Source organism: Microplitis mediator, chromosome 11 (genome assembly GCF_029852145.1).
Source record: "Microplitis mediator isolate UGA2020A chromosome 11, iyMicMedi2.1, whole genome shotgun sequence".
In the NCBI taxonomy this organism is placed as follows: domain Eukaryota; kingdom Metazoa; phylum Arthropoda; class Insecta; order Hymenoptera; family Braconidae; genus Microplitis; species Microplitis mediator.
Window position 1 is genome coordinate 11,856,157 of NC_079979.1, and position 27,078 is coordinate 11,883,234.

At 28.5% G+C, this 27,078-nt stretch overlaps 1 protein-coding gene across 2 annotated transcripts in view; it reads right to left on the reverse strand.

Annotated features, from left to right (window-relative positions):
* LOC130677318 (endoribonuclease CG2145-like) overlaps positions 1-8,236 on the reverse strand; it is a 19,812-nt gene extending 11,576 nt beyond the window's left edge. For both annotated transcript variants that reach the window (XM_057484030.1, XM_057484031.1), the window contains exon 1: positions 8,035-8,236. In XM_057484030.1, coding sequence (XP_057340013.1) covers positions 8,035-8,086 — 52 coding nt within the window. In that variant the 5' untranslated portion in view covers positions 8,087-8,236. The remainder of the gene's footprint in view (positions 1-8,034) is intronic.
* Positions 8,237-27,078: the final 18,842 nt, after the last annotated feature.

Consider the following 27,078-nt stretch of genomic DNA (forward strand, 5'->3'; position numbering starts at 1 on the left):
GTGGCTTTTAACCATAAAATTCGTTTATTTTCCGTCTATTTCAGAAGAATGTCGAAATTTTGCAAAAAAACGAAAAAAAAATTTTTTTTTCTTGGGCACGAAGACCTCCTCCCCAAAAAATTATAAAAAAATTTTTAACTTCCCGCTGAGAAAATCGACGATTTTCAAAAAATTCGGGAAGTTATTGGTTTCACCCCGATTTTCAAAAACCGGATTTTCATCATATGTCGACATTTGAAGGTGCTAGGATGCTATTCTGACATTTTCAGAGCGATGTCTGTATGTATGTATGTATGTGTATGTGTATGTGTGTGTGTGTGTGTGTGTGTGTGTGGATGTAAACCTCTTATATCTTTTTGATGAATGAACCGATTTAGATGGTTCTTGCAGCATTCGAAAGATATTTTCTAAACTTAGATTTTCAACAAAATTTTAGACCATTTAGTCAAATAGACTCTGAGATATTTAAGAAATAGGAAAAAACAAAAAATCGTTTTTTTTTTCGTTTGTCGTGAATATTTCGGAAACTATCAAATCGATCAATTCAAAAATCTAATCAGCTCTAGAACTCGATAAAAGCGTTCAATTGCCACCTCAACCGTCTCAATCGGACAATCCGTTCGAGAAATATCGTGACGAAAGAATGAAAAAAAATCGTTTTTTTCGATTTTCGTGAATATTTCGGAAACTATCGAATCGATCAATTCAAAAATCCAATCAGCTCTAGAACTCGATAAAATCATTTGATTGCCGCCAAGAACGTCTCAATCAGATAATCCGTTCGAAAGATATTGTTGACGAAAGAAATAGTGGAAAACGGTTTCTTGCAAATATCGTCGAAACGACTGAACCAATCATTCACAAAATTTTATCAGCTCTGGGTCTCCATAAAACGCGCCGATTACCACTTCAATTGTCTCATTCGGATAATTTGTTCGAGGGATATCGTCGACGAAAGAATGAAAAAAAATCGTTTTTTTCGTTTTTCGTGAATATTTCGGAAACTATCGAATCGATCAATTCCAAAATCTAATCAGCTCTAGAACTCGATAAAATCATTCGATTGCTGCCAAGAACGTCCCAATCAGATAATCCGTTCGAGAGATATCGTCAACGGAATAATAAATGTTAAATCAATATCTGCTTTTTTCATTGAATAACATAATAATTACTGAACAAAATTATTAAAAACTAATATGTTCTTCTTTATATAAGTCATTGGAAGTGATTGCCTAAAAATCGTTATGTTCGCTCGTATCAGGATATACTTACACGATATAAATACAACGTATCACGTAAATACTTATTTTTGAGCTAATTATTGAACATAATTGTGAACAAATATAAAAAATTCTCATTCATTTATTATTTTAGATTCTAAATTTTTAAACTTTAACATAAAACGTAACCCTGTTGAGCCTGAAAAGCTCATAAAAAAGGGAAACAAAGGTATCTTCGAGCTCGAAGAGCACGAAAATGCCCAGGTAGGAATCGCCAAGGCTGACGATAGGCCGAGCCTTGGCCCTGTTGTCACTTGCCAAGCTTCGGCAGCTGACCATTGGGCCAAGCCCTGGCCGAGGCTTGGTCCAATGGTTTCATTAAATTTAGCCGAGCCTTGGGTAGTGACCATTGGCCCAAGCCTCGGCCAGGGCCAGGCCCGATAGTTAAATTTTTGTTAAATCGAGCCTTGGCCGCTGACCATTGGCCCGAGCCTCGGCCAGGGCCAGGCCCGATAGTTTAATTGTTGTTAAATCGAGGCTTGGCCGCTGACCATCGGCCCGAGGATCGGCCGAGGCTAGGTCCGATAGTTTAATTTTTGTCAAGCCGAGCCTTGGCAGCTGACCATTGGCCAATGCCTCAGCCTGGGTTAAATTTTTATTTAATATTAAAATTATCAACTTTGCATGTATCTATATATATGTATACAGAGAAGACCAGGGCATAACGGTCTACCGAGTATACGATTAATATCAAGAGTTGAAATTTTTTAAAAAGTAAAATTATTTGATATACAATAATTTTCATTTAATTAGTTATTGCTATGCACAAAACTTTAGTTAACATGAAATTTTTATTTTTGGCGGTCAAAATGGGGTATCCTTTAAAAAAGTTGAAAAAAAAAATTCTGAAAGTTGATCAAATTTCATTAAATTCAAATTTTTTATATGTAATATACATAAAGAAAAATTACATTTCACATCATTGGTGGATACGAAGGCAAAAAAAAATTTTTTTTTGTGGGGCAGAGAGGCCCCTCTCCAAAAAATGATAATTTTTTTTTTTTATTAAATTGTTTTCAACATTAAGAATATATTTCTTTCTCTTGACAATTATTTTTGGTTTTATAATACTCAAAAAAAATTTTTTTAGGTGTAATAAATCGTTTCCCCTCGATTAGCTTAATTACTAATTGTTATTTAATAAAAAATAACAATTCGATATTTTTTATTTGTCATTATTGTGAACCCAAAAAACGTGTTTTTTGATTTTTTAGATTACAGATTATTTTGCATTAAATTATTCATTTATATCAAATCATAAAATTACAAATTGATATAAATATGTCATTACTCATCAGACAATTTTAAGTTCATTAAATAAAACTACATTTCACCCCATGTTTACGATTTAATATTTTTAAATTAAATTGTATTTAAATAATTAACAAGCAAAAAAATCATGATTATTTGGACATCAGATTTAGCACAGTGGATAGCGTCCCGGCCTAGTAATCAGAAGGATCTCAGTTCGAACCCCGGTAGCCCCCAAATAATTTTATTCGTTATTTCCCATTAATTCAGTAATTAGTTAATTACAATTCAATGTAATGTTGATAAAAGTGTGATCAAACTTTTTTTTAGTTATATTTATTAATTTAAATAATAACATTTGAGATCGAGCATAGGGTGAGCCTTAGATTTTTTGCTTCCCGAGGTTTGGCCGAGGCTTGATTTTTTGTTTCCCAAGCCTTGGCCAAGGCTCAATTTTTCGTTTCCCAAGACTCGGCTGAGGCTTGATATTTTGTTTCCCAAGCCTTGGCCAAGGCTCAATTTTTCGTTTCCCAAGACTCGGCCGAGGCTTGATATTTTGTTTCCCAAGGCTTGGGACATGGTTATCATCCAAGGCTTGGACCAATCCTTGGCCTAATGCTCAGCCAAGGCACGTGCCAAGCCTTGCATAATCCTAGTGACGCTTGGCCAAGGCTTGGTCCAAACCTTGCCCAGTTGTTCTTTCCTACCTGGGTGTATGCACAACAATGTTTTAGAGATCAAGGAGCTCGAAAACAGCGGGAAGTGTTAGGGCTGGCTCGCAGGGTCAACCGATAGACAGATTTTTTTTTTTATTTTCCGTCAAGTTATGACCTCTATAATATTTTTATTATATTTCAGGTCAATATGTGATATGGGGGGTAAAATGGATCATTAAAAAAAAATTGTAACGAAAAAAATAACTTGACGGAAAATAAAATAAAAATAATTTTTTCGTTACAATTTTTTTTTCGAGTGGTCCATTTTGCTCCACATATCCCATATTGAACTGAAATATAATAAAAAACATTATAGAGGTCATAACTTGACGGAAAATAAAAAAAAAATTTTTTACTTAATTTTTGAGGGGGGCCTTCGTGCCCCATGCTCCCCTATATCTGAAACAAGAATTTAAAATCTGTAAACTATTCATGTTTAAATATTTTTTAGGGTAAAAAAAATCAGTTCACGAGTGTGTTTTACGTTTCTTAAAAGTTCTAAAACTGTAATCAAGAAGTTTTTTTACTGAGGACATCGATTTATGCCCCTTCAGGATTAAGCACATTTTTAAGAGATGGATAGCAATCATTACCATTATTGAAGCAGTCAATTTTCATTCTCTAACAGTATAATTTTTATTTGAGAAAAATGTTATATAAAATTAAAAACAAATTAAATTACTTTTCATTGATATAAATATGTCACATATATGTATACATAGCGTTTATTTCTGTAATTTATCATTTAATTTAAATTGGATAATACGTATACAAGATAGTAGTAAACTACTTGCTACTTAAAGCGTTGATTTAAGTACCATAAAATACAAATTGAATGCAATTGTTCACTTTATATCTGTAGGTATAATGCTCGTTGAAATATAAAATTTTATAAGGCTTGATTTAATAATGATAAATGATGCATTAAATTCTCAGAAATTTTTGATTAGATTTACAATTTTCTAACTTCCTGCTACAAACATTGAAAATTTTCAGGGAAGGAAAAGAAATAAATTTTAGTTTAATCCTCAGATATTGAGTTTGCAACAGATGTCATACGCTAAATCCACCGTACATTGAGGTTAATTAACCGTTAATTGAGGTTAATCGTCCTAAATGCCGGCCAATCCACTGCAAATTATGGCCTATTTACCGTCATTTTACGGGAAATAACTGCAGCAATTCCCGACTAGAATTTTTTCCTGAATTTGCCTGAAGTACCATAAGGACCTTGTCAGGTTAATATAAGGTTTTCCTTATTAGGGCAAACCTGACGAGTTCCTTATCAGGTCTTCATCCGGCAATCCTCATTAAAAAAAAAGTCATTTGCCATCAGGTCAACTTGACGAGTTCCTGATCAGGACCTCGTCAGGATATCCTTATTCAAATCCTTATCAGAATTACCTTCTCAGGCCCTTACTAAGATATCCTCATCAAATCCTTATCAGGGTTGCTTTATTCAAAAATTTTATTTTTGTCAGTTAGTGTTTTGAAATTGGGCAGCCGAGTACTGTTTATCTACTTGCAAGTAGTCTCATGAGAGTGATCGAGAGAAAAGATCCGACTTTTCTTATATAAAACTTTATACTCAGCCGTACATAATCGACATAAACATGGCATGGTTTATGCTGGTTTTTTATTATTTTTTTTTCTAAATATTTTTTTACCTGGTTTAGAAATCAAAATTCGAAATTCTGGCAGGTATATATACTGAAATTTTCTGTGCTTTTTGAATGTTAACCGTGTCTATCTTCAGATGTGTATTTATCACGATCTAGAAAATAAACAATGAGACGATCTAGAAAATAAACAATGGAAGGTAGATTTTCCAATTGATCTATATAAAAAGTTTCATACATACATATCTTGCGATTCATGTTAGTCTATCAAATTATTGGAAGAAATAATCAAAAAATCATGAAAATTTAAAACAGCCATAATTTCAAAACTATTCGAACGATTCAGCCCATCCTTGAACTTGATCAAGGTAATCGCCGATAAAATGAATGTAAAAAATTTCATTAAAATTCGATAAGAACTGTGTGCGCTATCGTAATGACAAGACCAGTGATAATCATAGGGATTAGAAGTACATTTGATACATCATAATTAATCAAAGAAATACTTTTAAAATATAAAATAGCAGTGAAATTTACAGATTATTTTGTGCGCAATAAAATATAACTGACAAAACTGGATTATAATGGCACAAGCATAAGTTATGTGGAATGAAAACCATATTTTCAACATTTTTTGATTCCATTAAAATTTTCAAGGCTATCATACTATTGGAAGAAATGGTCAAAATATAAAGTTTAAGGTCATAAAATAAAGCTTATTAGTCAACCTCTAAAATACTTTTTACAGAAATTATCTATAAGGTTTAGTTTTAAAGTTATATGGACTTTAAAAGTGATTAAAAACGGATTTTTTCCAAAAATCATTACACTGTTAAAAATAATTTGAAAATTACAATACAAAAGAAATTAAATTTTTATAACTAGATATTTGAATTGTATTTTCAATAAAAAAAAACTTCAAATTTAATATACGTTATTCAATAATCAAGCTGGTATTGAAAATTAAGATAAAAAATATAAATTTTAATATACGTACTTAAAATTTATACTTGTTTTTTTAATTTTCAAAGCAAGTATTGAAAATTCTAAGACATATTGAATTTTAATAATTTCAATTGAAATTTCATAATACTTATTTGAAAATTCAAATGCTTGTATATGAAATTTCTGCGCGTGACGTGCTGCGCGTTCAGTAATCCAGGATTGTGTAGTGAAATATATATTATCTGTGTGAGTAATGTGAGCGGTGTACCTCAGACTTTTTATTGTTAAGTTTTTCATTCCTTAATAATAAAAAGTTAACAAAACTTGTGACTGAACTGAACACCATTGACAGCATGATAAATGATAAAATAATACAGTATTAAATGTGATATACACTGTTAAAATAATTGTTTGAATTTTTAAAACATTGTATATAACGCAATGAACACATACAATTGTGTTTGAAATTTCATTGTAACGATCGTATAGAATTTAAAATACACGCTTTTGAATTTTCAAATAAACGCTTCAGATTTTCAAATACATTTATTTAAAAATTAAAAAGAAAGTATTTGAAAATTAAAAAAAGAGTATTTGAAAATTCAAAAAAAAGTATTTGAATATTAAAAAAAAAGTATTTGAATATTAAAAAAAAAGTATTTGAAAATTCAAAAAGAAGTATTTGAAAATCCAAAGTGTTACTTTGAAAATTCAAAAACATGTATTTTAAATTCTATATGAAATTAGTAATGAAATTTCAAGCACAAATGTATGTGTTTATTGCGTTATATACAATGTATTGAAAATTCAAACAATTCTTTTAACAGTGTAAGATCGGATAAGAATTGTAGACGCAATCGTGTCTTCAAAAGTCCGTTATATTACATAAATATATATATATTAGGGTGATCCAAAAAATAACAAATTTTTTTTTTTTCTTCTGACTAATTAATAAATAAATAATTGACTATAGTTAGTTATGCTATAAAACAATAAATGAAAAAATTAAAATCATTTGTTAAAACTACTCTGGTTTATTTTTTTTTCCTCCATTTTATCACTTCAAAAACATACTTTCAAGATCTAAATATGAGCTTTTATTTATAAAAATAAATATATCATGTAAATTTAGACATGTATTATAAAAAATCATTTAATAAAACTATAAATATTGTTATTTTTACATTTTATAGACATGTAATAAAAAAGATAACCTCGTTCGTAGTAGGTTAAAATTTGAGGGTCAACAACTTCATCACACCTTTAAAATTGAGCCTAGTTAAAAATAAATTTTAATTATATATTGATCTATCCATACATTTTAGATTAAATTTTTTGACTGACATGATAATTAGTGCACAGATTCAATTGTTGCACCTTCTAACGTCAACTGCTTAGACTACACTACACCTAAAAAATGGCTTCCTCAGCCACCTACGACTAAATCATTTTTTTTTATTCAGATAATAATTTCTATGTTTTTTAAATTGCCATTAATTAGGCTCAGAATAGATTACTATAAATTAAGAAAAAATCGATTTTCTTGTTAAAGTTATAGTTTTTCAAGTAAGTTAGAAAAAAGTTGAAAAGGTCAGAAACTGAGTCATGGTCAACAACAGGGTCTTTTACCTTATGTGTATATTTTTTTTTAATTTTTCTGAAAATTTTATTTTTTTTTCAAAATTTGATTTTTTTTTATTTCAACTTTTTTCAAAAAAATTTTCTTCACAAAATTTGTTCTGAGGACTTCAAAAATTTTTTTTAGTGGATACTTGGTGTAAACTTTGTGTATATCGTGCGCATATACACCATGTAAATTCAGTGTAAACTTTGAGTGTATTTGGTGTATACTCAATATTCACCGAGTGTAAACTAAATAAACCCCTAATTTACACTGACACTAGGTATATATCGAGTTTACACTAAGTTTACACGGTGTATACGGATCCGCTAGGGGAGGACAAAGACCGTAGTTAGATTTCTCTGAAATCTACTAAAATTTGAAAATTTTGAATAATCTAATTATGTTTCTAGTTAGTTCTAACATAGTTCGATATTGACTTTTTATCAATTGTTAAATGTTTTGACAATAGAAACTTAAAAAAAAAAATTAGTTCTCCAAACGCTAATGAAAATTATAAAAAATATATAGGAATTTGTTAAATTGAACTCATTCAAGAAGTTCTGATGATTATTACTAAGAATCACAAAGTTTTTACTCACAAGATATTAAAAGTAAAATATACAAAAATCCAGTTAATATATTCAATTTCATGATTGTAATCAATTACTAATTTTTCGAATAACTAGTTAAAATTCAATAATAAAACAAACTTCTTTCAAGCTAAAATTTGAGTTGCAATAGAGAGCCGACAAAAAAGTTATGAAAGCGTAGTATCACGTCGTAACGTTTGGATAAAACTAGTTTTTAGAGTCTTGTCAGCTGCAATATATAAAGCGATTGGATGAATCACAAGTAATAAAGCCTTTCTCTTTTCACGGTCAACATAAATATGTAGTAAGAACAAGATAATTATAGATGTATTGTATTTATTTGCATTGTATTTATTAATACAATGTTGCCATAAAGATAAATACAGGAAGTATATATACGGGTTTAACGTTGAAATTAATTATACTAACTGCTTGCGTGAAATTTAATTCAAATTTTTAAATTACTTTAAAATTTTTTTTAATTTTTGTAAATTAAAGAGGTATGGGAGTAAAGTCGATATAATGAGATCAATTAAAAATTTTTAGGATCAATAAAAATATATATAATACATATTGTGTTGAAGTTTCAGAGACCTAGGGTTCGTATAATATATAATCATACATAATTATATATAACTATATATGATCATATATAATTATATATAATCTTGCATATATATCCATATAGAATTATATATAATAATATATTAGACGGGGCCAAAAAAATCGACTATTTTTTTTTTAACGATACTGTGAAAATATTATTTGGGATGACATAAAAAAATTATTGTGAAAATTTGAGCCCTTAATATTGAAATTAAGAGGTGTATCATCGGAATTTTTGGATTTTTTTGAATGAGCGGGTTTTTGTCTCATAAATCTCAAACCATCGAGATAAACGATATCGACTTAGGTGCATTTTTTGAAGGAAATCTAATGCTCTACAAAAAAGGTTTGATTAAAATTTTTAGTCAAATTAACCGTTTCCTTATAATCATGCTTTGAACATTGGTATGATTTTAAAATTTGATTGTTCAACTTTGGAATTTTGTGGTTTATGTAAAAATAAGTTTTCGGAAAAAGCCAATCAATATTCTTGAAGAAAATTGAATGCTCTACAAAAAAGGTCTCTTAACAATTTTTGCTAAATTCATTCCTTTAAAAGTTATTCAAGATTATTGAATTCGTTTTACTTAACTTCAACCTTGCATAACTTTTAAAGGAATGAATTTAGCAAAAATTGTTAAGAGACCTTTTCTGTAGAGCATTCAATTTTCTTCAAGAATATTGATTGGCTTTTTCCGAAAACTTATTTTTACATAAACCACAAAATTCCAAAGTTGAACAATCAAATTTTAAAATCATACCAATGTTCAAAGCATGATTATAAGGAAACGGTTAATTTGACTAAAAATTTTAATCAAACCTTTTTTGTAGAGCATTAGATTTCCTTCAAAAAATGCACCTAAGTCGATATCGTTTATCTCGATGGTTTGAGATTTATGAGACAAAAACCCGCTCATTCAAAAAAATCCAAAAATTCCGATGATACACCTCTTAATTTCAATATCAAGGGTTCAAATTTTCACAATATTTTTTTTTTTGTCATCCCAAATAATATTTTCACAGTATCGTTAAAAAAAAAATAGTCGATTTTTTTGGCCCAGTCTATTATATATGATTATATATGATCAAATATAATGCAATATTTACACGGAGAAAGTCATATCCCGGGAAAAAATGTTTTTATAAAATTTTATAAAATAATATAAAATTTCATACAATTTTATAAAATTTTGTAAGATTTTACAAGATTTTACAGCAAAATTTTATAAAAATTCATACAATTTTATAATATTATATACAATTTTATAAAATCTTATAAAATTCAATAGAATTTTAGAAAGTAAGATCTGAGTAAGGAACGTAAGAAATATATGTAATTTTATAAAATTGTATGACATTTTATGAAATTGTATAAAATATAATAAAATTTTATAAAGTTTTACATAATTGTATAAAATTTTATACAATTTTATAAGACTTTACAGCGAAATTTTATAGAATTTCATATAATTTTATATAATTTTATCCAATTTCATAGAATTTTATAAAATTTAATATGGTAAGATCTTAAAAAGGAAGTGATAATTAGATCAAATTTTATATAATTGTACGAAATTTTATAAGATTTTATAAAATTGTATAAACGTTTATACAATTTCATAAAATTATATAAATTTTTATACAATCTTAAACAATTTTATAAAGTAAGATCTTAGTAAAGGAAGTAATAATTAAATGCCCAGACAGCATGAAAGTCAGAATGACTGCTTTACGACGTATTTTTGAAGGAGTCTTCAAGAAGTCTTATAATGACTTCTTAAAGGTGTCATTTTTAAGAACTCTAAATTAAGAGTTCTTGAAGACTTCATAAATAAGACGTCAGTTTTGTGACGTCTAAATGTATTCTTTTTTTAACTTTTTTGAAGTCAAAATGAAGTCAAAATTAGGAACTCCTTAAGACGTCATGGTAAGTTCATTCTGAAGTCTTATTTGCGGAGTCAGAAAAAAGAACTCTTTGAGAACTCTTTGAGAACTTTTAAAGATGTCTTACTGAGTTCGCTAGGTGGCGCATTCGACATCTTGAGAACTTCTTAAAGACTTCTTTAACGTGTTTTTAAGACGTCCAAATCATAAATAGGAACTCATTCAGAACTCATCAAGACGTCATTTTGCTATCTGGGTGGAATTTGATATAAATGTATGAAATTTTATAAAGTTTTATACGATTTCATAAAATTATATAAAATTTTTAACAATTTTATAAAGTAATTTCTTAGAAGGAAAGTAATATTTAGATGAAATTCTATAAAGTTTTACACGATTCATGAAATTATATAAAATTTTATATAATTTTATGAAGTAAGTCCTTAGAAGAAAAATAATATCCCGATGAAAAAAGATTTTATACAATTGTATAAAATTATATAAAAAAAATGGCCCGATCCAATTGTATACAACTGTATAAAAATTGTATACAATTCTATACAAAATGTATGCAAGTCTATATAATTATATACAATTTTATATAAATTGCATACAATTCTATACAATTCTATATAATTGTATACAATTCTATATAATTGCAATATATAGAATTGTATATAATTATATAGAAATGTATACAATTGGATCGGGCTATTTTTTCGATCCAATTTATAGGGGAGGGAGGGGCAAAAGGGGGTACTTAAGGAAATACCAAGTTTTCGAGGACTCAAATACGCTAAATCTTTTTTTAACTTCCCGCTAAGAAAATCGACGATTTTCGAAAAATTGGGAAGTTATTGTTTTCACCTCGATTTTCGAAAATCGAGTTTTCATCAGATGTCGACGTTTTGAGGTCTTATGAAGCTATTCAGAATGAAGTCCGAGTATCTTTATATGCGCGCGTGTGTGTGTGTGTGTGTGTGTGTGTGTGTATGTATATGTGTGTATGTATGTGTGTGACCGGTCTATAACTTTTTAACTAATGAACCGATTTGGATGGTTCAGGCGGCAATCGGAAGAGCATGTTGGCCATCAACTTTTCTGAAAATTTCAGACCATTTGATCAAGTAGACTCGAAAATATTGGCGAATTACGGAAAAAAAAATTTTTTTTTTTTAGTTTTTTATTGATTTCTTAGAATCGACTTGAACGATTGACTTTAAAATCTAATCAGCTCTAGAACTCACTAAAACGCGTCGATTGCCGCCTTAGCCATCTCAATCGGATAATTCGTTCGAGAGTTATCGAGGGCGAAAGAAATGGTAAAAATCGGTTTTTTGCGAATATCTTTGAAACAGCTAAATTTAACAATTCCGAAATTTGATCAGTTTTAGAAATCGTTGAAACGCGTCGATTGCCACCTCAACTATCAAAATCGATCAATTCGTTCCTGAGATATCGTGGGAGAAAGAAATGCTAAAATCGGTTTTTTTCGAAAACAATAGAATACAAACGTATTGTCGAGCTCGAAGAGCTCGAAAATGTATCCACAACAATGTTTTCGAGCTCAAGGAGCTCGAAAACAGCGGGAAGTTTTGGGGCTGGGCCGCAGGGTCAACCGATAGACAGATTTTTTTTTAATGATATTCAAAGTAAATAGAAGAAATTTTCAGTTACCGTTGAAAAAAAAAATTTTTCATTTCTGCGGGCAAAGTGGGGTACCTCCTAAAAAAGGTAAAAAAAAAAAAATTTTTGGATTTTAAACGAATTTGATTAAGTTGAATTTTTTTTTAAGTAATTTACATGAAGAAAAATTATATTTTACATGTTTATTGGATACAAAAGAAGAAAAAAAATTTTTAATAGTTTTTATCATAAAACAAACGTCATTATTATTTTTCAACTGACAATTGATTTTTGAAAAAGTTTATCAAAAAAAATTCAAAGTAACGCTTAATTATATTTACAGAAGTGATTTTGGAATGTTTAAAAACCATTTAAAATATAAAATTTTTTTTTATCAAATTTTGGGGGTACCCCGTTTTGCCTACCCTACCCCCTTTTGCCCCCCCCCCTTCCCCTATATAGTCTATATATAATTATATATAGTCTATATATAATTGTATAAAATTTTTTTTCATCGGGATTTAGATGAAATTTTATAAAATTTTATAAAGTTATATATATACAATTTCATAAAATTATATGCAATCTTATAAAATCTTATACAATTTTCTAAAGTAAGATTTCAGAAGGGAAGTAGAAATTAGGTGAAATTTTATATAATTGTATGAAATTTAATAAAATTATTTAAAATTTTATAATATTTCATAAAACTTTAGAGAATTTGATGCCACTATTGCATCTAGTGAGGGTACCATTTTGTAAAATTTGATAAAATTTCCCATAATTTTATAAAGTTTATTACAAATTATTATAAAACTTGTTAGAAATTCAAAGTAAATAGACAAAATTTTCAATGGCCATAAAAAAAAAATTTCATTTTTGCGGACAAAATATGGTGATAAACAAATATGAAAATTATATTATAAAAAATACAATTGATTACCTAAATATATACAGGGTACCCCCGGAATAGTGTAAAAAAAAAAAAAAATCTGAATATTGAATAAGTTTGATTTTATTAAAATTTTTTGTAAGTTACACTGGTCACAGAAATTAAGGGATAGAAAAAAAATCCGAAATTTTTAGGTGATTTTCAACATGCTGTAACTCGGTGAAAAATGGTCGTATAAGAAAAATAAAAAAAGCAAATTGTAGCCTCAAGTTTCTAGTTTTCAGATCTGGACCTTAAAATTTTTTATCATGTACGGTTCCGGAGTAATCATAAGAAAACCAACGAAAAAAAATTTTCAAAATTTTTGCTGATCTTTCAATACCTCTATGGGCAACAATAAATTTTTTTGAATAATCCGACTGTCTGACTTTTCTAGGAAATTTTATGCCCTTTAATTTGGCAGCCTGAAAAAGTCTCTCTGACGATTTGGCGCCGAGTTATCATTGATCAAAGCAAAAAAGTCCATTTTGAAAAAAAATTTTTTTTTTTTTCAAAATTTTTTTTTTCAAAATTTGTTTTTTTTCAATTTTTTTCGATAATCGATCTTCTTGATCGAAGAAATGAAGATTATCGGTAAAAAAACCATTTTCAAATCGAAAAAATGAACAAAAACCGAGAAACTACCAATTATGGTGATTTTTGACAAAATCGATAAATTTAAAGCTTCGGGGCACTAAGAACAAAAAATCGCAGCGATTTAAAATTTTCAGGGTTTTTTCAGGACACTTTGAGGTTGAAAAAAAGTCGAAGATTTCCTTTGTCCATCCTTTATATCCAAAGTTATAGCAAGATTTCCGAATATCCTTAAATTTGTGAATTTTGACCTGTTTATTACTAAACAATATCGCTTTAAAAAAAATTTTTCTATCAAATGCCACTAATTTTGCCTTATAGAGAATGTTTTCCAATTTTCAAAACTCTGCTTTGATTCTCTGTACGACCAGTACATCCGGAGTTATTGATTATCAAAGCCAAAATGGACTTTTTTGCTTTGATCAATGATAACTCGGCGCCAAATCGTCGTAGAGACTTTTTAAGGCCACCAAATCAAAGGGCATAAAATTTCCGAGAAAAGTCAGACAGTCGGATTATTCAAAAAAATTTATTGTCGCCCATAGAGGTATTGAAAGACCAGCAAAAATTTTGAAAATTTTTTGTTCGTTGGTTTTCTTATGATTACTCCGGAACCGTACATGATAAAAAATTTTGAGGTCCAGATCTGAAAACTAGAAACTTGAGGCTACAATTTACTTTTTTTAGATTTTTTATGCGACCATTTTTCACCGAGCTACAGCATGTTGAAAATCACCTAAAAATTTCGGATTTTTTTTCTATCCCTTAATTTCTGTGACCAGTGTATTTACATTAAGAAAAATTATACTTTACATAATTATTGGATGCAAAGGAAGATAAAAAAGTTTTTAATAGGTTTTATCATAATATAAAAGTCTTTAACATTTTTCGACCGGCACTCGATTCTTGAAAAAGTTTAGCGAAAAAAATTTAAAATAATGCTCAACGATATTTGCAAAAGCAATTTTTGGATGGTTAGAATAGATTAAAAAAAAAAAATTTTTTTTATAAAATTTAAGAAGTACCTCGTTTTGCCTACCCCCGCCACCCCTTTCTCTTACATATTTATGTATATATTACATAATGTGATAATTTTGAATTTAATGTTTTTAAATTTTTATTTTGTCAACTATACCCGAGTCGAAATTTAAGTCGTAGATTCAACGTTTTGAACGTTGAAATCGTAGATTCAACGTTTTAAACGTTCAAATCGTAAATTCAACGTATTGGACGTTGAAATCGTAATTTGAACGTATTGAACGTTGAAATCGTAGTTTGAACGTATTGAACGTTAAAAACGTTAGTTGAACGTATTCAACGTATTGTGAGCGTAAATCAAACCGATAAGGAGTGTAAATAAGTAATATCAAAACTATTCAGATAACCACATGCTTTCAAATGGAAGTACGATAAAAATTATTTTTATAATTCTGTTAGCAGAATTTCAGTTTTTTGGTTGAAATTCTACCATCTGTTCAATGAAAATACTTAGTCCGAATTTTTTATTTGTGGAATTTTCTATTGGGATTTTCTATAAGTGATGGAAAAATAATTTATGAACGAATTTCACGATATTCCACCCCTCAGCGGGTTGCGGGGGTGGGTATTAACAATGAAAATTTTAAATTTTCAAGCTATAGCTCCTATCGACTTCAAATTCGGTAGGAATCTTCTTTAAGTGATGTAAAAATAATTTATGAACAAATTTTACGATAGCTCACGCCACAGGAGTTGCGGGGGTGGGTGTTAACAATGAAAATTTTTAATTTCTAAGGTGTAGCTCTTATATGCTCTAAATTTGGTAAGAATCTGTTATATGTGAGGTAGAAATGATCTAAGAGCGAATTTTATGACAACCTACTTCCAATATGATCTGCGGGGGTGGGTGTTAACAATGAAAATTTTAAATTCCTAAGCTATAGGTGCTACATACTCCCATTTTGGTAGCTATCTTTTATATGTGATGTAGAAATAATTCATAAACGAATTTTACGATATCTCACCCCGAAAAAGATTGCGGGGGCTTGTAGCTAAATTTAGCCCATAGGTTATTTTTTACGCATTGGTATATGCCATTTTTTCGTAACTTTTAATTTTTACTATGGATCATATATTTTTTTTAAACAGTTGAATTTATATTTTTTACGTTCAATACGTTCAAATTACGATTTCAACGTTCAATACGTTCAAATTACGATTTCAACGTCCAATACGTTGAATTTACGATTTGAACGTTCAAAACGTTGAATCTACGACTTAAATATCGACTCGGGTATCAATTAAAATTAATTCCTCATTACTCAAGGAAAAATTCAAAAGTTTTGCCATTAATTCGAAAATGTAAATCATTAAAAATCAATAAATTTAATTAATTTTAAAATTTTATGTCCATTAAACAATCGATAGTTGAATTATTCAAATCTTTTTTTTATATATAATTATAAATTAATACTATGAAATATGGCTGATAAGAATTCATGAGTAATAGGGTGGGCCGAAAATCCGCTTTTTTTAAATTTTCATTATTAATACCAAAAATATTTTTCCTCGTACAAAAAAAAAATTTTTCGGAAATAAAAAAAAATTTTAGGTCGATGTCTTAGGCTCGCCAAATCCCGCTAAAGTTAGAAGTTGTTTAAAAACTTTTTTCCAACACATTTTGATCGAAAATTTAATTCTCTACAAAAAAAGGTTCTATAATAAAATTACGTAAAGTTGATAGTTACTCAGATAATTGCAATTTTGCTCTAAAAAATGAAATTTTTCAAGATATTATTACTTTTTCAGGGTAAAAAATAAATTTTATCATAAAAATTTCGTAGGAAATTCAATTTTTTACAAAACAGACCTAATAAAAATTTATTCAAAGTTGATAGTTACAAAGATAATAGCAATTCTTGGTGAAACCCTGGCGGATCCGATTCCACTGAATCCCCTGAAATCCCACCGTGTAAAAGTGAAAAAATTCCACACAACATACACTTAAATTACACCGTACTCCTCCGGGTTACACGATTTTTACCTGCTATTCCCACCGGAGCTTTGATGAAAGAAAGAGTACACCAATACTACACTGACTTTACACGACGACTGTTTTAGTGGAAATTTAAATTTTACGCTTAAATTACATCGTATTACACGATTCTTACTCGCTATTCCCACCGGAGCTTCACTAGAAGAAAGAGCACACTATAACTACACTTATTTTACACCACGGATGATTTAGTGGAAATGTAAATTGTACGCTTAAATTTCATCCTATACAACGTATTAAATAAATTGTAAATTTTTGTTCATATAGTAGAAACTCTATACTTTTTACAAAAATAATTTTTTTTCGTAAGTCCAAGTTTAATTTCTGAGAATTAATATTCATGGAAGCATTGGTAATAAATACTAATGCCACGATGTAAAATAGGATATACTATGATACCAACAAAAAAAGTGCTCATCACTCTGTCAAATGACAGAGGAGTACTCGTGCCAAAATTGCTTCCAGCATTGGAATTTAACACTTCTGAAAAAAGTCTCTTACTAGAGACACAACAACCCGTGGGCGCGATCTCGTGGCGAGCATAGAACTACTTCCGCTGCTGCTTATAGCACCGGTGACCTCCCTCTCCTACATATTTATCTTTACTCCCGAGTTATTTTTCTCTTAGTTTAAGCATTTTTTTTTTTTTTTTTTTTTTAAGGCATATAAAAATTTTTGCGCTTAAAAAATTGTACTTATTCCGAGAAAATTTATTGTCTTCAAATCAAAAAATGTAATATTGTTTCAAAAAACTAACACATCTTTCTTTAAGAAAATATCTCTCATGTTTAGAAAAAAAAACTCTTAAAACAAGTATAAACTTTTTTTGTCCAAGCATAAAAATATGTTGACTTCAGGAAAAAGAAATTTTTGATTCAAGATAATTATTTACTAGGTGCAAGAAAATTTCAATTTTCTGAATCGTTAAACAAAATCTCTTGTATCAAGATTAATTTTCTTGGTTCAAGTGAACTGTATTACTTTGTGAAAAATAAGTTGTAGGAAGTGAAATGATTGACATAAAAGACTCTATCACATTTTAAAATAAGTCTGATAGTTCCGCCGAAAAAGTCAAATAATACTAAAATTTACTGTGAATCCAACTTTGACCTCGAATAACTTTCAAAAAATTAACTTTATCGAAAAATTATAAGAGACTTTTTTTGTAGGACGTTCAATTTTCAACAGAAGTATCCATTGATTTTTCCGATACACTAATTCCCTGGTGAGTGATAAAATTCTAAACTGTGAAAAACATTTTTCCTATGTTATTCAAATCAGAAATCGAAAAATGCGATGGACTACCTCTAAAACTTGAATTTAAGAGCCGATCTTCTAAAAGAATTTTTATTTTAACATATTTCATCAATTTCTGGTGGTACCCAGAAAAATAAATGTTGTTTTCCGGCACACCCTAATTATTATATTATAAAATAATTACAACTTTTAGTAGTGATTACAAATACATTTTACAATTATCTGATACTCTTGCACCAAGTAAATAATTATCTTGATAATTTTATCTTATGTCAAAATGTTTTTTTTTTTTTTCAAATCAACATATTTTTATGCTTAAATTGAAATAATTTTAATTGCTTAAAGTGTTATTATTTCTTAGTATGAGAGATATTTTTTTGAAGAAAGTTATTCGTTAAAAGTGAAAATGAATTGTATTTTTTAATCAAACAATTGAAAGCAAAATATACATTTATCCAGAAAATTCAAGGAACAAGAAAATTTTATAAATTTTTTAGTGATTTTTGGAAGGCTGTATTTTCGTGAAAAATGATCGTATCGAAAATATTGAAAAAGCAAATTGAAGCTTGAAATCTCTAGTTTAAGGATCTTCCAGCAAAATAATTTTTTGAGCTACAGTTTTTGCGGAATCATAAGAAATAGCTCGAGACAAAATTTTTCTAAATTTTTTGGTTTTGGTTTTTGGGTCTACGGGATCAGGAAAATTGTTTGGCTCATTTAGGAATTTTGTTTATCTACAATTTGCTTCTTTTTTGTTTATTTGTACGACAATTTGCTGCTGAGATATCAGCCTTATAATAAAAATGGATCTATTTGTCCTTGATAATCGATATCTCAGCAACTAATGGTCGGACAGTGATTTTGAGGGCAGCTTTAGAACTTGAATTAATACCCCACAAGCCTCATTTCCGATTTAAAAAAAAAAAAATTTTTTTCAGCCTTAATATTAATTTGAAAAACCTACAACAAATGGACTTTTTATGGTTTTTTAGTAAATCAACCGCTGTTATAAGAATATTGATGGAAAGGGAAATGTTGCTAGGTGATTTTACAGCTTAATGTACCCCCAAAAGCCCTGGAAATTTTCAAATCGATCCATTGAACTGTTTGTCCGAGCCGATTGTTCAAAGTTTTACAAAACAATTTAAGGAACAATCTTTGTTCCTTAATTTGTGTAATCATTACCAAAATGGTAAAATTAACTTTCTTTCATTTTTGCGTTAGTTATTCAGTAAATGTAAGGAAAAGAAAAAAAAATAAATCTCCAAATACGAGATAAAACAAGAATTTTTTTACGTTTTACTCGGAGATTCTTCTTCCTTTTTTATTATAAGGCTGATGTCTCAGCAGTAAATTCTCGTACAGAGAAACAAAAAGGCAAATTGTAGCTGAATAAATTTCCTAAACGAGCTAGCAATTGATTTTCGGAAAAAAATTTTTTCGACCCCGTAGACCCAAAAACGAAAACCAAAAAATTTAGAAAAATTTTGTCTCGAGCTATTTCTTATGATTCCGCAAAAACCGTAGCTCAAAAAATTATTTTGTTGGAAGATCTTCAAACTAGAGATTTCAAGCTTCAATTTGCTTTTTTAATTTTTTCGATTACGATCATTTTTCACGAAAATATAGCCTTCCAAAAATCACTAAAAAATTTATAAAATTTTCTTGTTCCTTTAATTTTTTGGATAAGTGTAGAATTATATATAATTATTTAAAATTATATATAATCTTTTTCACTCGGGCGCTTAAATTACATCGTACTACACGATTTTTACATGCTATTCCCACCAGAGCTTCGATGAAAGAAAGGTATATGTACCAAAATTACACTTATTTTACTCGGCGGCGGTTTTAGTGGGAATTTCAATTTTACGCTTAAATTACACTATGTTAAACGGTTTTTTTCAGTGCACGAACTCCTTCAACGTGAAAATAACTATTTTACATACTGATTACACCAAAATTTTAAAATTTTTAAAATACGCTAGAAAATGCAGACAAAACGTCGTAAAAACTCCGAGGAAACACAGTAGAAACCTCTTGTCATCATGGCAGACAAAACACCGCTTTTTAACGAAAAACACCGTCGAAACTCCGTTGATACGTCGATTTTTTAGCGAGTTTGTACGGTAGCGCTTGAACCACTAGAATATACAGTGGAAACTCAATGGTAATCGAATGTAAAATGAGTGTCAGTAGATTAGTGTGAAACAAGGGTAAACTAAGAGTGAAATTTTCACAAACCCACCGTGTGATACACGTGACATTTCGGTGTATTTTCAGTGTAATTCGGATTACACTAAGTTAACACTGAAACCCACGGTGGAAACGGATCCGCCAGGGAAACCACAAAATAACGAGAAATGTGACTATCTAAACATAAAATTGCCAGTTTCTGAATAACTATAAATTTCAAGTTTTCACCAGAAGACCAATTTTGTAAGAAACTTATTTTCCATGAAATTTATATGATAAAATTCATATTTTACCCTGAAAAAGTGATAATATCTTGAAAAATTATATTTTTTAGAACAAAATTGCAATTATCTCAGTAACTATCAACTTTACGTAATTTTGTTATAAGAACTTTTATGTAGAGAATTAAATTTTCGATTAAAATATGTTGGAAAAAAATTTCTAAACAACTTCTAACTTTAACGGGATTTGGCGAGCCTAAGATATCGACCTAAAATTTTTTTTGTTTTCCGAAAAATTTTTTTTTTGTATAAAGAAAAATATTTTTGGTATTAATAATGAAAATTAAAAAAAAGCGTATTTTCGGCTCACCCTAATGAGTAATCATAAATACAGCCACGAATTTTTCTAAGCTACAAGTGATTAATAGACGAGCGGAGCAGACTACGATTCTTCATTGACAAAAGTTAAGCAGCATCGAGGTTGGACATTAATTGCATGGGTGACCTATCTCGGAAAAAAAATCATTTTATAAAACTTTATAAAATTATATAAAATTTTACAAAATTTTATAAAATTTCATACTGAAAATGGCCTGGTAAAATTTTATAAATTTTTATAAAACTTTATATAATTTTAGAAAACTTTATAAAATTTTGTAAAATGTTAGTACTAAAATTTTATAAAATTTTATAAAAACAATTTTTCCCGGGATGTAGCTCCATATATAATTATATATGATACTATTCCGAGAAATTTTTAGGCAGATTTTTTTTTAAATCTAGGTATTGTATTTGTCCTTATGGTCGATTTTTCAAGGAATTTTGTCACAACCTATCATATTTAGAGTTCGAAAATACCATTCGTTGAAAAATTTATATATGTATGTATATTAGGGTGCTTCGTTTGAAACGACTATTTTTTTTTTCTAGTCCATCGGCGGAATAATGTTCTAAACATGTAAAAAAAAATTGTCACCAATCATGAGCTCTTAATTTTAATTTTAAGTACTCGCTAAATGAATTTGAAATTTTCCCATTTAATTAACATGTAAATTTCGATTTTTTTTTTTCAATTATCTATAGCTCCGTAGCATTGCAAGATATTAAGTCGCAATTGTAGCTAATTTACGTTTTGTAACCAGCCTCACCGGTAAAAAATCTTAAAGCCAATTTTTTCTCAAATTTCATGGTTTTTTTTAATTTACTCCCAAACCACTAACTTTAGAACAAAATTATACAGGACCTTCTTATAGAAAATTTGATTTCCTACAAAAAAGATCATCTAAGCCATTACTATAGAGCTAGTAGTTTCTGAGATAAATCTAATTAAACATCTCAAAATTTGAAAAATTACTGTTTCATCTGAGATTTCAGAACTTTTTTATGAAATTATGGCCGTAGAAACATATCATGTATAAGAATAAAATATGAAAATACATATAATACATGTATATGTAATTATAAAAAGTATGAAACAATTATCTTTGAACTGAGAGAGGTAGTAATTTAAAAAGCTTTCGATAGTCAAACAAAGACATTTGGGTTAAGGTAAGCAAAGATGGAGATAAGTGTAATAGGAGACAGTTTCGGATCACTGGAAATATTTTTGATGATATATTTACCAGTTTATATTATACATTTCTTCGGCCATAATTTTATAAAAAAGTACTGAAATCTCGGATGAAACAGCAATTTTTCAAATTTTGAGATGTTTAATTAACTTTATCTCGGAAATTACTAGCTCTACGGTAATGGCTTAAATGAACTTTTTTTTGTAGGAAATCAAATTTTCTATAAGAAAGTCCCGTACAATTTTGTTCTAAAGTTAGTGGTTTGCGAGTAATTTAAAAAAACCATGAATTTTGAGCAAAAATTGGCTTTAAGATTTTTTACCGGTGAGGCTGGTTACAAAACGTACATTAGCTACAAGGACTTTCAAAGAGGAAGAACTTCTCTGCACTGTTAAAAATTTTTGTAAAATTACAATAGTTTTACAAAGCAATGGTATGGTAAAAATACAAACCAATATATGCCAATACAAAATTACAACACAATTTGAGTGATCTTGCATGATGTATTAGGAAAACTACTAATATAAGTTGTGATTTTACCATCTCTGTGTATAAATCGTACTCGAGTTGTAATTTTATAAAACAGTAAATTGATTTTGAATAACAAGCGATGAAAGTTTACAAAGAATGTTTGTGATTCAATTTGCAATAATTCTTAGTAAAATTATAAATAAATCTTGTAATTTACTTTGCAGTGAAATCATTCAAATTTTACAAACCTTAATTATTTTTTTACAAATTCTATTATAGAATTACAGAGTGTATTGTAATTTCGCTATGAATTTTTGTTTATTACACACGAGCTGTAATTTTACAAAACAGTACGTCGATTTTAAATAGAAATCGTTCAAAATTTACCAAAATGCTAGTAATTTAATTTACTACAATCCTTAGTAAAATTTAAAAAAAGTATTGTAATTAATATTACAATGAAGTCATTGAAATTTTACAAACCTCAATTTTTTTTTTACCAATTCTATTGTAGAATTACAGAGCGTATTGTAATTTTACCATACATTTTTATTTATTATACCCGATTTGTAATTTTACAAAACAATACGTTGATTTTAAATGACAATCGTTTAAAGTTTACACAAGATGTTTGTAAGTCTATTTGCTACAATTTCTAGTAAAATTAAAAAAATGTATTGTAATTAATATTACAATGAAGTCATTGAAATTTCACAAACTTTAATTTTTTTTTTTTCACGGATTTTATTGTAGAATTGCAAAGTGTATTGTAATTTTACCATCAGTTTTTATGTATTATACATGAATTGTAATTTCACAGAGCAGTACGTTGATTTTAAATAAAAAGCGATAAAAGTTTACAAAATATGTTAGTAATTCAATTTGCTATAATTCTTAGTAAAATAATAAAAAAATATTGTAAATAAAATTACACAGAAATCACCCGTGTAAAAAAATTTTTATTCATAATGAATTTAGATCTAAATTTCATCACGAAATTCAGATCGTGACACAAATATGACTTTCATCATGAATTTGTATCAACAATTTCAATCACGAAAAAATTATGACTCAGTCAAATTTTTACCCAAATGATCCGAAGTTCATTCACTAAATTAATTTTACAATCGAAACTGATTTACGATAATCGAGTACTTGATAGAAGAAATTTATTGGTAATTTCTGAGTCGATAAATTTGACAAAAGGTTTAATTCAGTAAAAATTCAGTCAAGTTTCTATCGAAGTCATCCCAAGTCCAATTCAAAGACATAATAATAAATTTTTAGAAGTGATACGGATTTACTATATAGACGAAAAATTGTGGGAGCAAATTCATGATGAAAGTCATATTTGTGTCACGATCTGAGTTTCGTTATGAAATTCAGATCTAAATTCATTAGGAACAAAAATTTTTTTTACACGGGCACTGTAATTTTACAAACCTTAATTTTATTTTTCACAAATTTTATTGTAGAATTACAGAGTGTATCGTAATTTTACCATAAAATTCTTAATTATTATACAGGAGTCGTAATTTTATAAAACAGCATGTTTATTTTAGAGAAAACGTGTTCAAAGCTTACAATTGATGTATGCACTGATAGAAAATTTATATTGACTCAAGAAATATTTTCTTTAGCCAATAAATTATTTCTGTAGAAAGCCAATTATCATGCTTCAAGACATTTTTGTCTTAATTTAGGTTTTCTTGGCTCTAAACATTTTACATCTTCGATGTCCTGAGTTATTGACTGTCAAAGTCAAAATTGACTTTTTCGCTTTGATCGATGATGAATTCGCGCCAAATCGTCGTAGGGACTTTTTAGGGGCGGCAAATTAAATTAACCAAAAGAGGTTCAAGGATAGATAATTAAAAACAATAGGGTGGGTTGAAAAAAAACTTTTTTTTTTGTTTTTCTTAGCATGGGGGTAGAATCTGTACCTTATAAAAAAAAAAATTTTTTTTAAGAAAAAAAAAATTTTTTTACTTAACATTTTGAGGTGGCCCACTCGTTTTTAAAATAAATAATTGATCAAACGGGATAGTCCCAACGAAAAAAACTACATGGTGTTCTAGAATCTGTGGGATCTCCCCTTGAAAGCTAATTGAAAGTCAGAAGTTGAAAAAAATTTTTTCCTATTATTTTTGTAATTTAAGTAAAAAATCCAAAAATGAAAAGCATTTTCTTTTGAATAAAAATGAAAGTAAAGTAAAAAAAAATCACATTCGACAATTATTGAATGTTTTCCACGATTTTGGACAAAAAAAAATTTTTTTCGTTGGAACTACCCCGTTTAATCAATTATTTATTTAATGAACGAGTGGGCCATCTCAAAAAGTTGAACAAAAAGTTTTTTTTTTCTTGAAAAATTTTTTTTTACTTCCCGCTATGAAAATTGTAAATTTTCAAAAATTCGGGACGTTATTCCCGTGTAAAAAAAAAATGTCAGAAAAAGGTTAAAAAAGTGTTGACTATTGTAAAGTTCAAAACGTGACACAACGACGAACTTTTTTTGAACACTTTTTAAACTTCTAAAATTAAAGGGAGTAAAAAAAGTTTTCCCTAATTGTATAATTGTACGTTTTTTGAATCATTTAGAAACTAATTTATTGACTCTTTTCGGAGCGTTTGATTCTTTTATTTTTTTATAGTGAGAAAGACGTTTAAAAACGACTAATTTTGAACAGTTTTTAAACGTTTTTCGATCTTTTTTCTAAAAGTATTCCGATTTCGTTTGCAGAGTACTTGTTTTTTAATTTGTTTTGTTCAAGAAACGTTTAAAAAAATCGTATTTTGAACGAAAATAAATTCAGCTATAAATGCTCTGTAAACGGGATTAGGAAGCCGTTAGAAAAAAGATAAAAAAACGTTAGAAAACTGTTTAAAATGCGGTGTTTTCAAACATTTTTTGAAGAAAAGAAAGTCATCTACAAATGTTCCATAGGCAGGATCAGAAATCCGTTAGAAAAAGACCAAAAAACGTTTAAAAACTGTTCAAAATTAGTCGTTTTTAAACGTGTTTCTCACTACAAAAAAATTAAAAAATCAAACGTACAATTATACAATTAGGGAAAACTTTTTCTACTCACTTTAATTTTAGAAGTTTAAAAAGTGTTCAAAAAGAGTTCGTCGTTGTGTCACGTTTTGAACTTTACAATAGTCAACACTTTTTTAACCTTTTTTTGACATTTTTTTTTTACACGGGTTGGTTTCGGTCCGATTTACGAAAATCGAATTTTCACCAGATGTCGACGTTTTGAGGTCCTAGGAAGCTATTCTGACTAATTTCACGATGATGTCCGAGTGTATGTATGTATGTATGTATGTACGTACGTGCACGGAAAAAAGCGCAGCTCAAAATTAGCTAATAATTATAGTCGTCAAATAAAAATTACTTTCCTAAGAGAAATTTCCAATCTCAAACCAAAAATTACTATTATCAATGGAAAATTACATTTTTTTGTTGATTCTTACAATCAGTATTGTAAATTTTACGATTTGTAAAAGTTATAATACAGATTAGCAAAAATTGGATAAAGAATGGTAATAATCCATAATTATTTTACAACGATCGTTCTGGAAATAACAATATTCAAAAATCTCTTTGATAATATTACAATTCTGCGTTAAAAACATTTGTAGGAGTATAAATTGAATATTACAAATCATTAAGAATAAATTACTATAAAACTTATATTTATTTTTATCTATTCTATAAAATTCAGTAGATAAAATAAAAATTATTAGTATAGAGTAGATAGTGATTTTTATTTGGAAACAACAGAAAAGTCACTCATGACTCAAGTTATGTTTACATGAATTTCGCAAAAATTATTCATTTATATCCTGATTATTACAATTTGTAAGATTATTAATTTTATTTTATAACATTTTAAAACTATTACTGAAAACATTGTAAAAAGAACTCTGGTATTCTAAAAATTATAATATCAAATAAATTTTGTTGAGGTATTGCAGTTTTTAAAACATCGATAACGTGAATTGCTACTTAGCGGGTAAAAATTGCTATTTGCCTGTAACTTTTAATACGAGAAATATAATATCGACTGCGTTGTATTTTATTCATATTTGGCATATACTTCGAGAAATTGGAAGGGTACCTGTAGCCGAGTGGTTAGCATGCTTGCACTTTAAATGGAATATTCGCAAGGCGTAGAGCAAGTACTCAAAGAGCTCGAAAATGTATTCACGACAAAGTTTTCGAGCTCAAGGAGCTCGAAAACAGCGGGAAGTTTTAGGGCTGGCCCGCAGGGTCAACCGATAGACAGTTTTTTTTTTATAAGGTACGAATTCTACCCCCATGCTAAGAAAAACAAAAAAAAAGTTTTTTTTTTCAACCCACCCGAAAAAACAATTTATTGAAGCTCATACTTCGAGCATCAGTATTTCTCATTGAAACTAACCAATTCCGCAACTCAATCACATTTTCCCATTTTAAACCAGTCAAAACACGAAGCTTCTCATCTGATAAACGATAATCCTCTATTTTATTCAGTAATGTTGAATCGCATTCAACAGTAAAATTTTCCATCATATTACTTAATTCTACAGATGAAATTAAAGTCGAGTTAGAATAAACTCTGATCAAACTTAGAGATTCATCATACACTCCTCACATAAATTAAGGGAGCAAGAAAA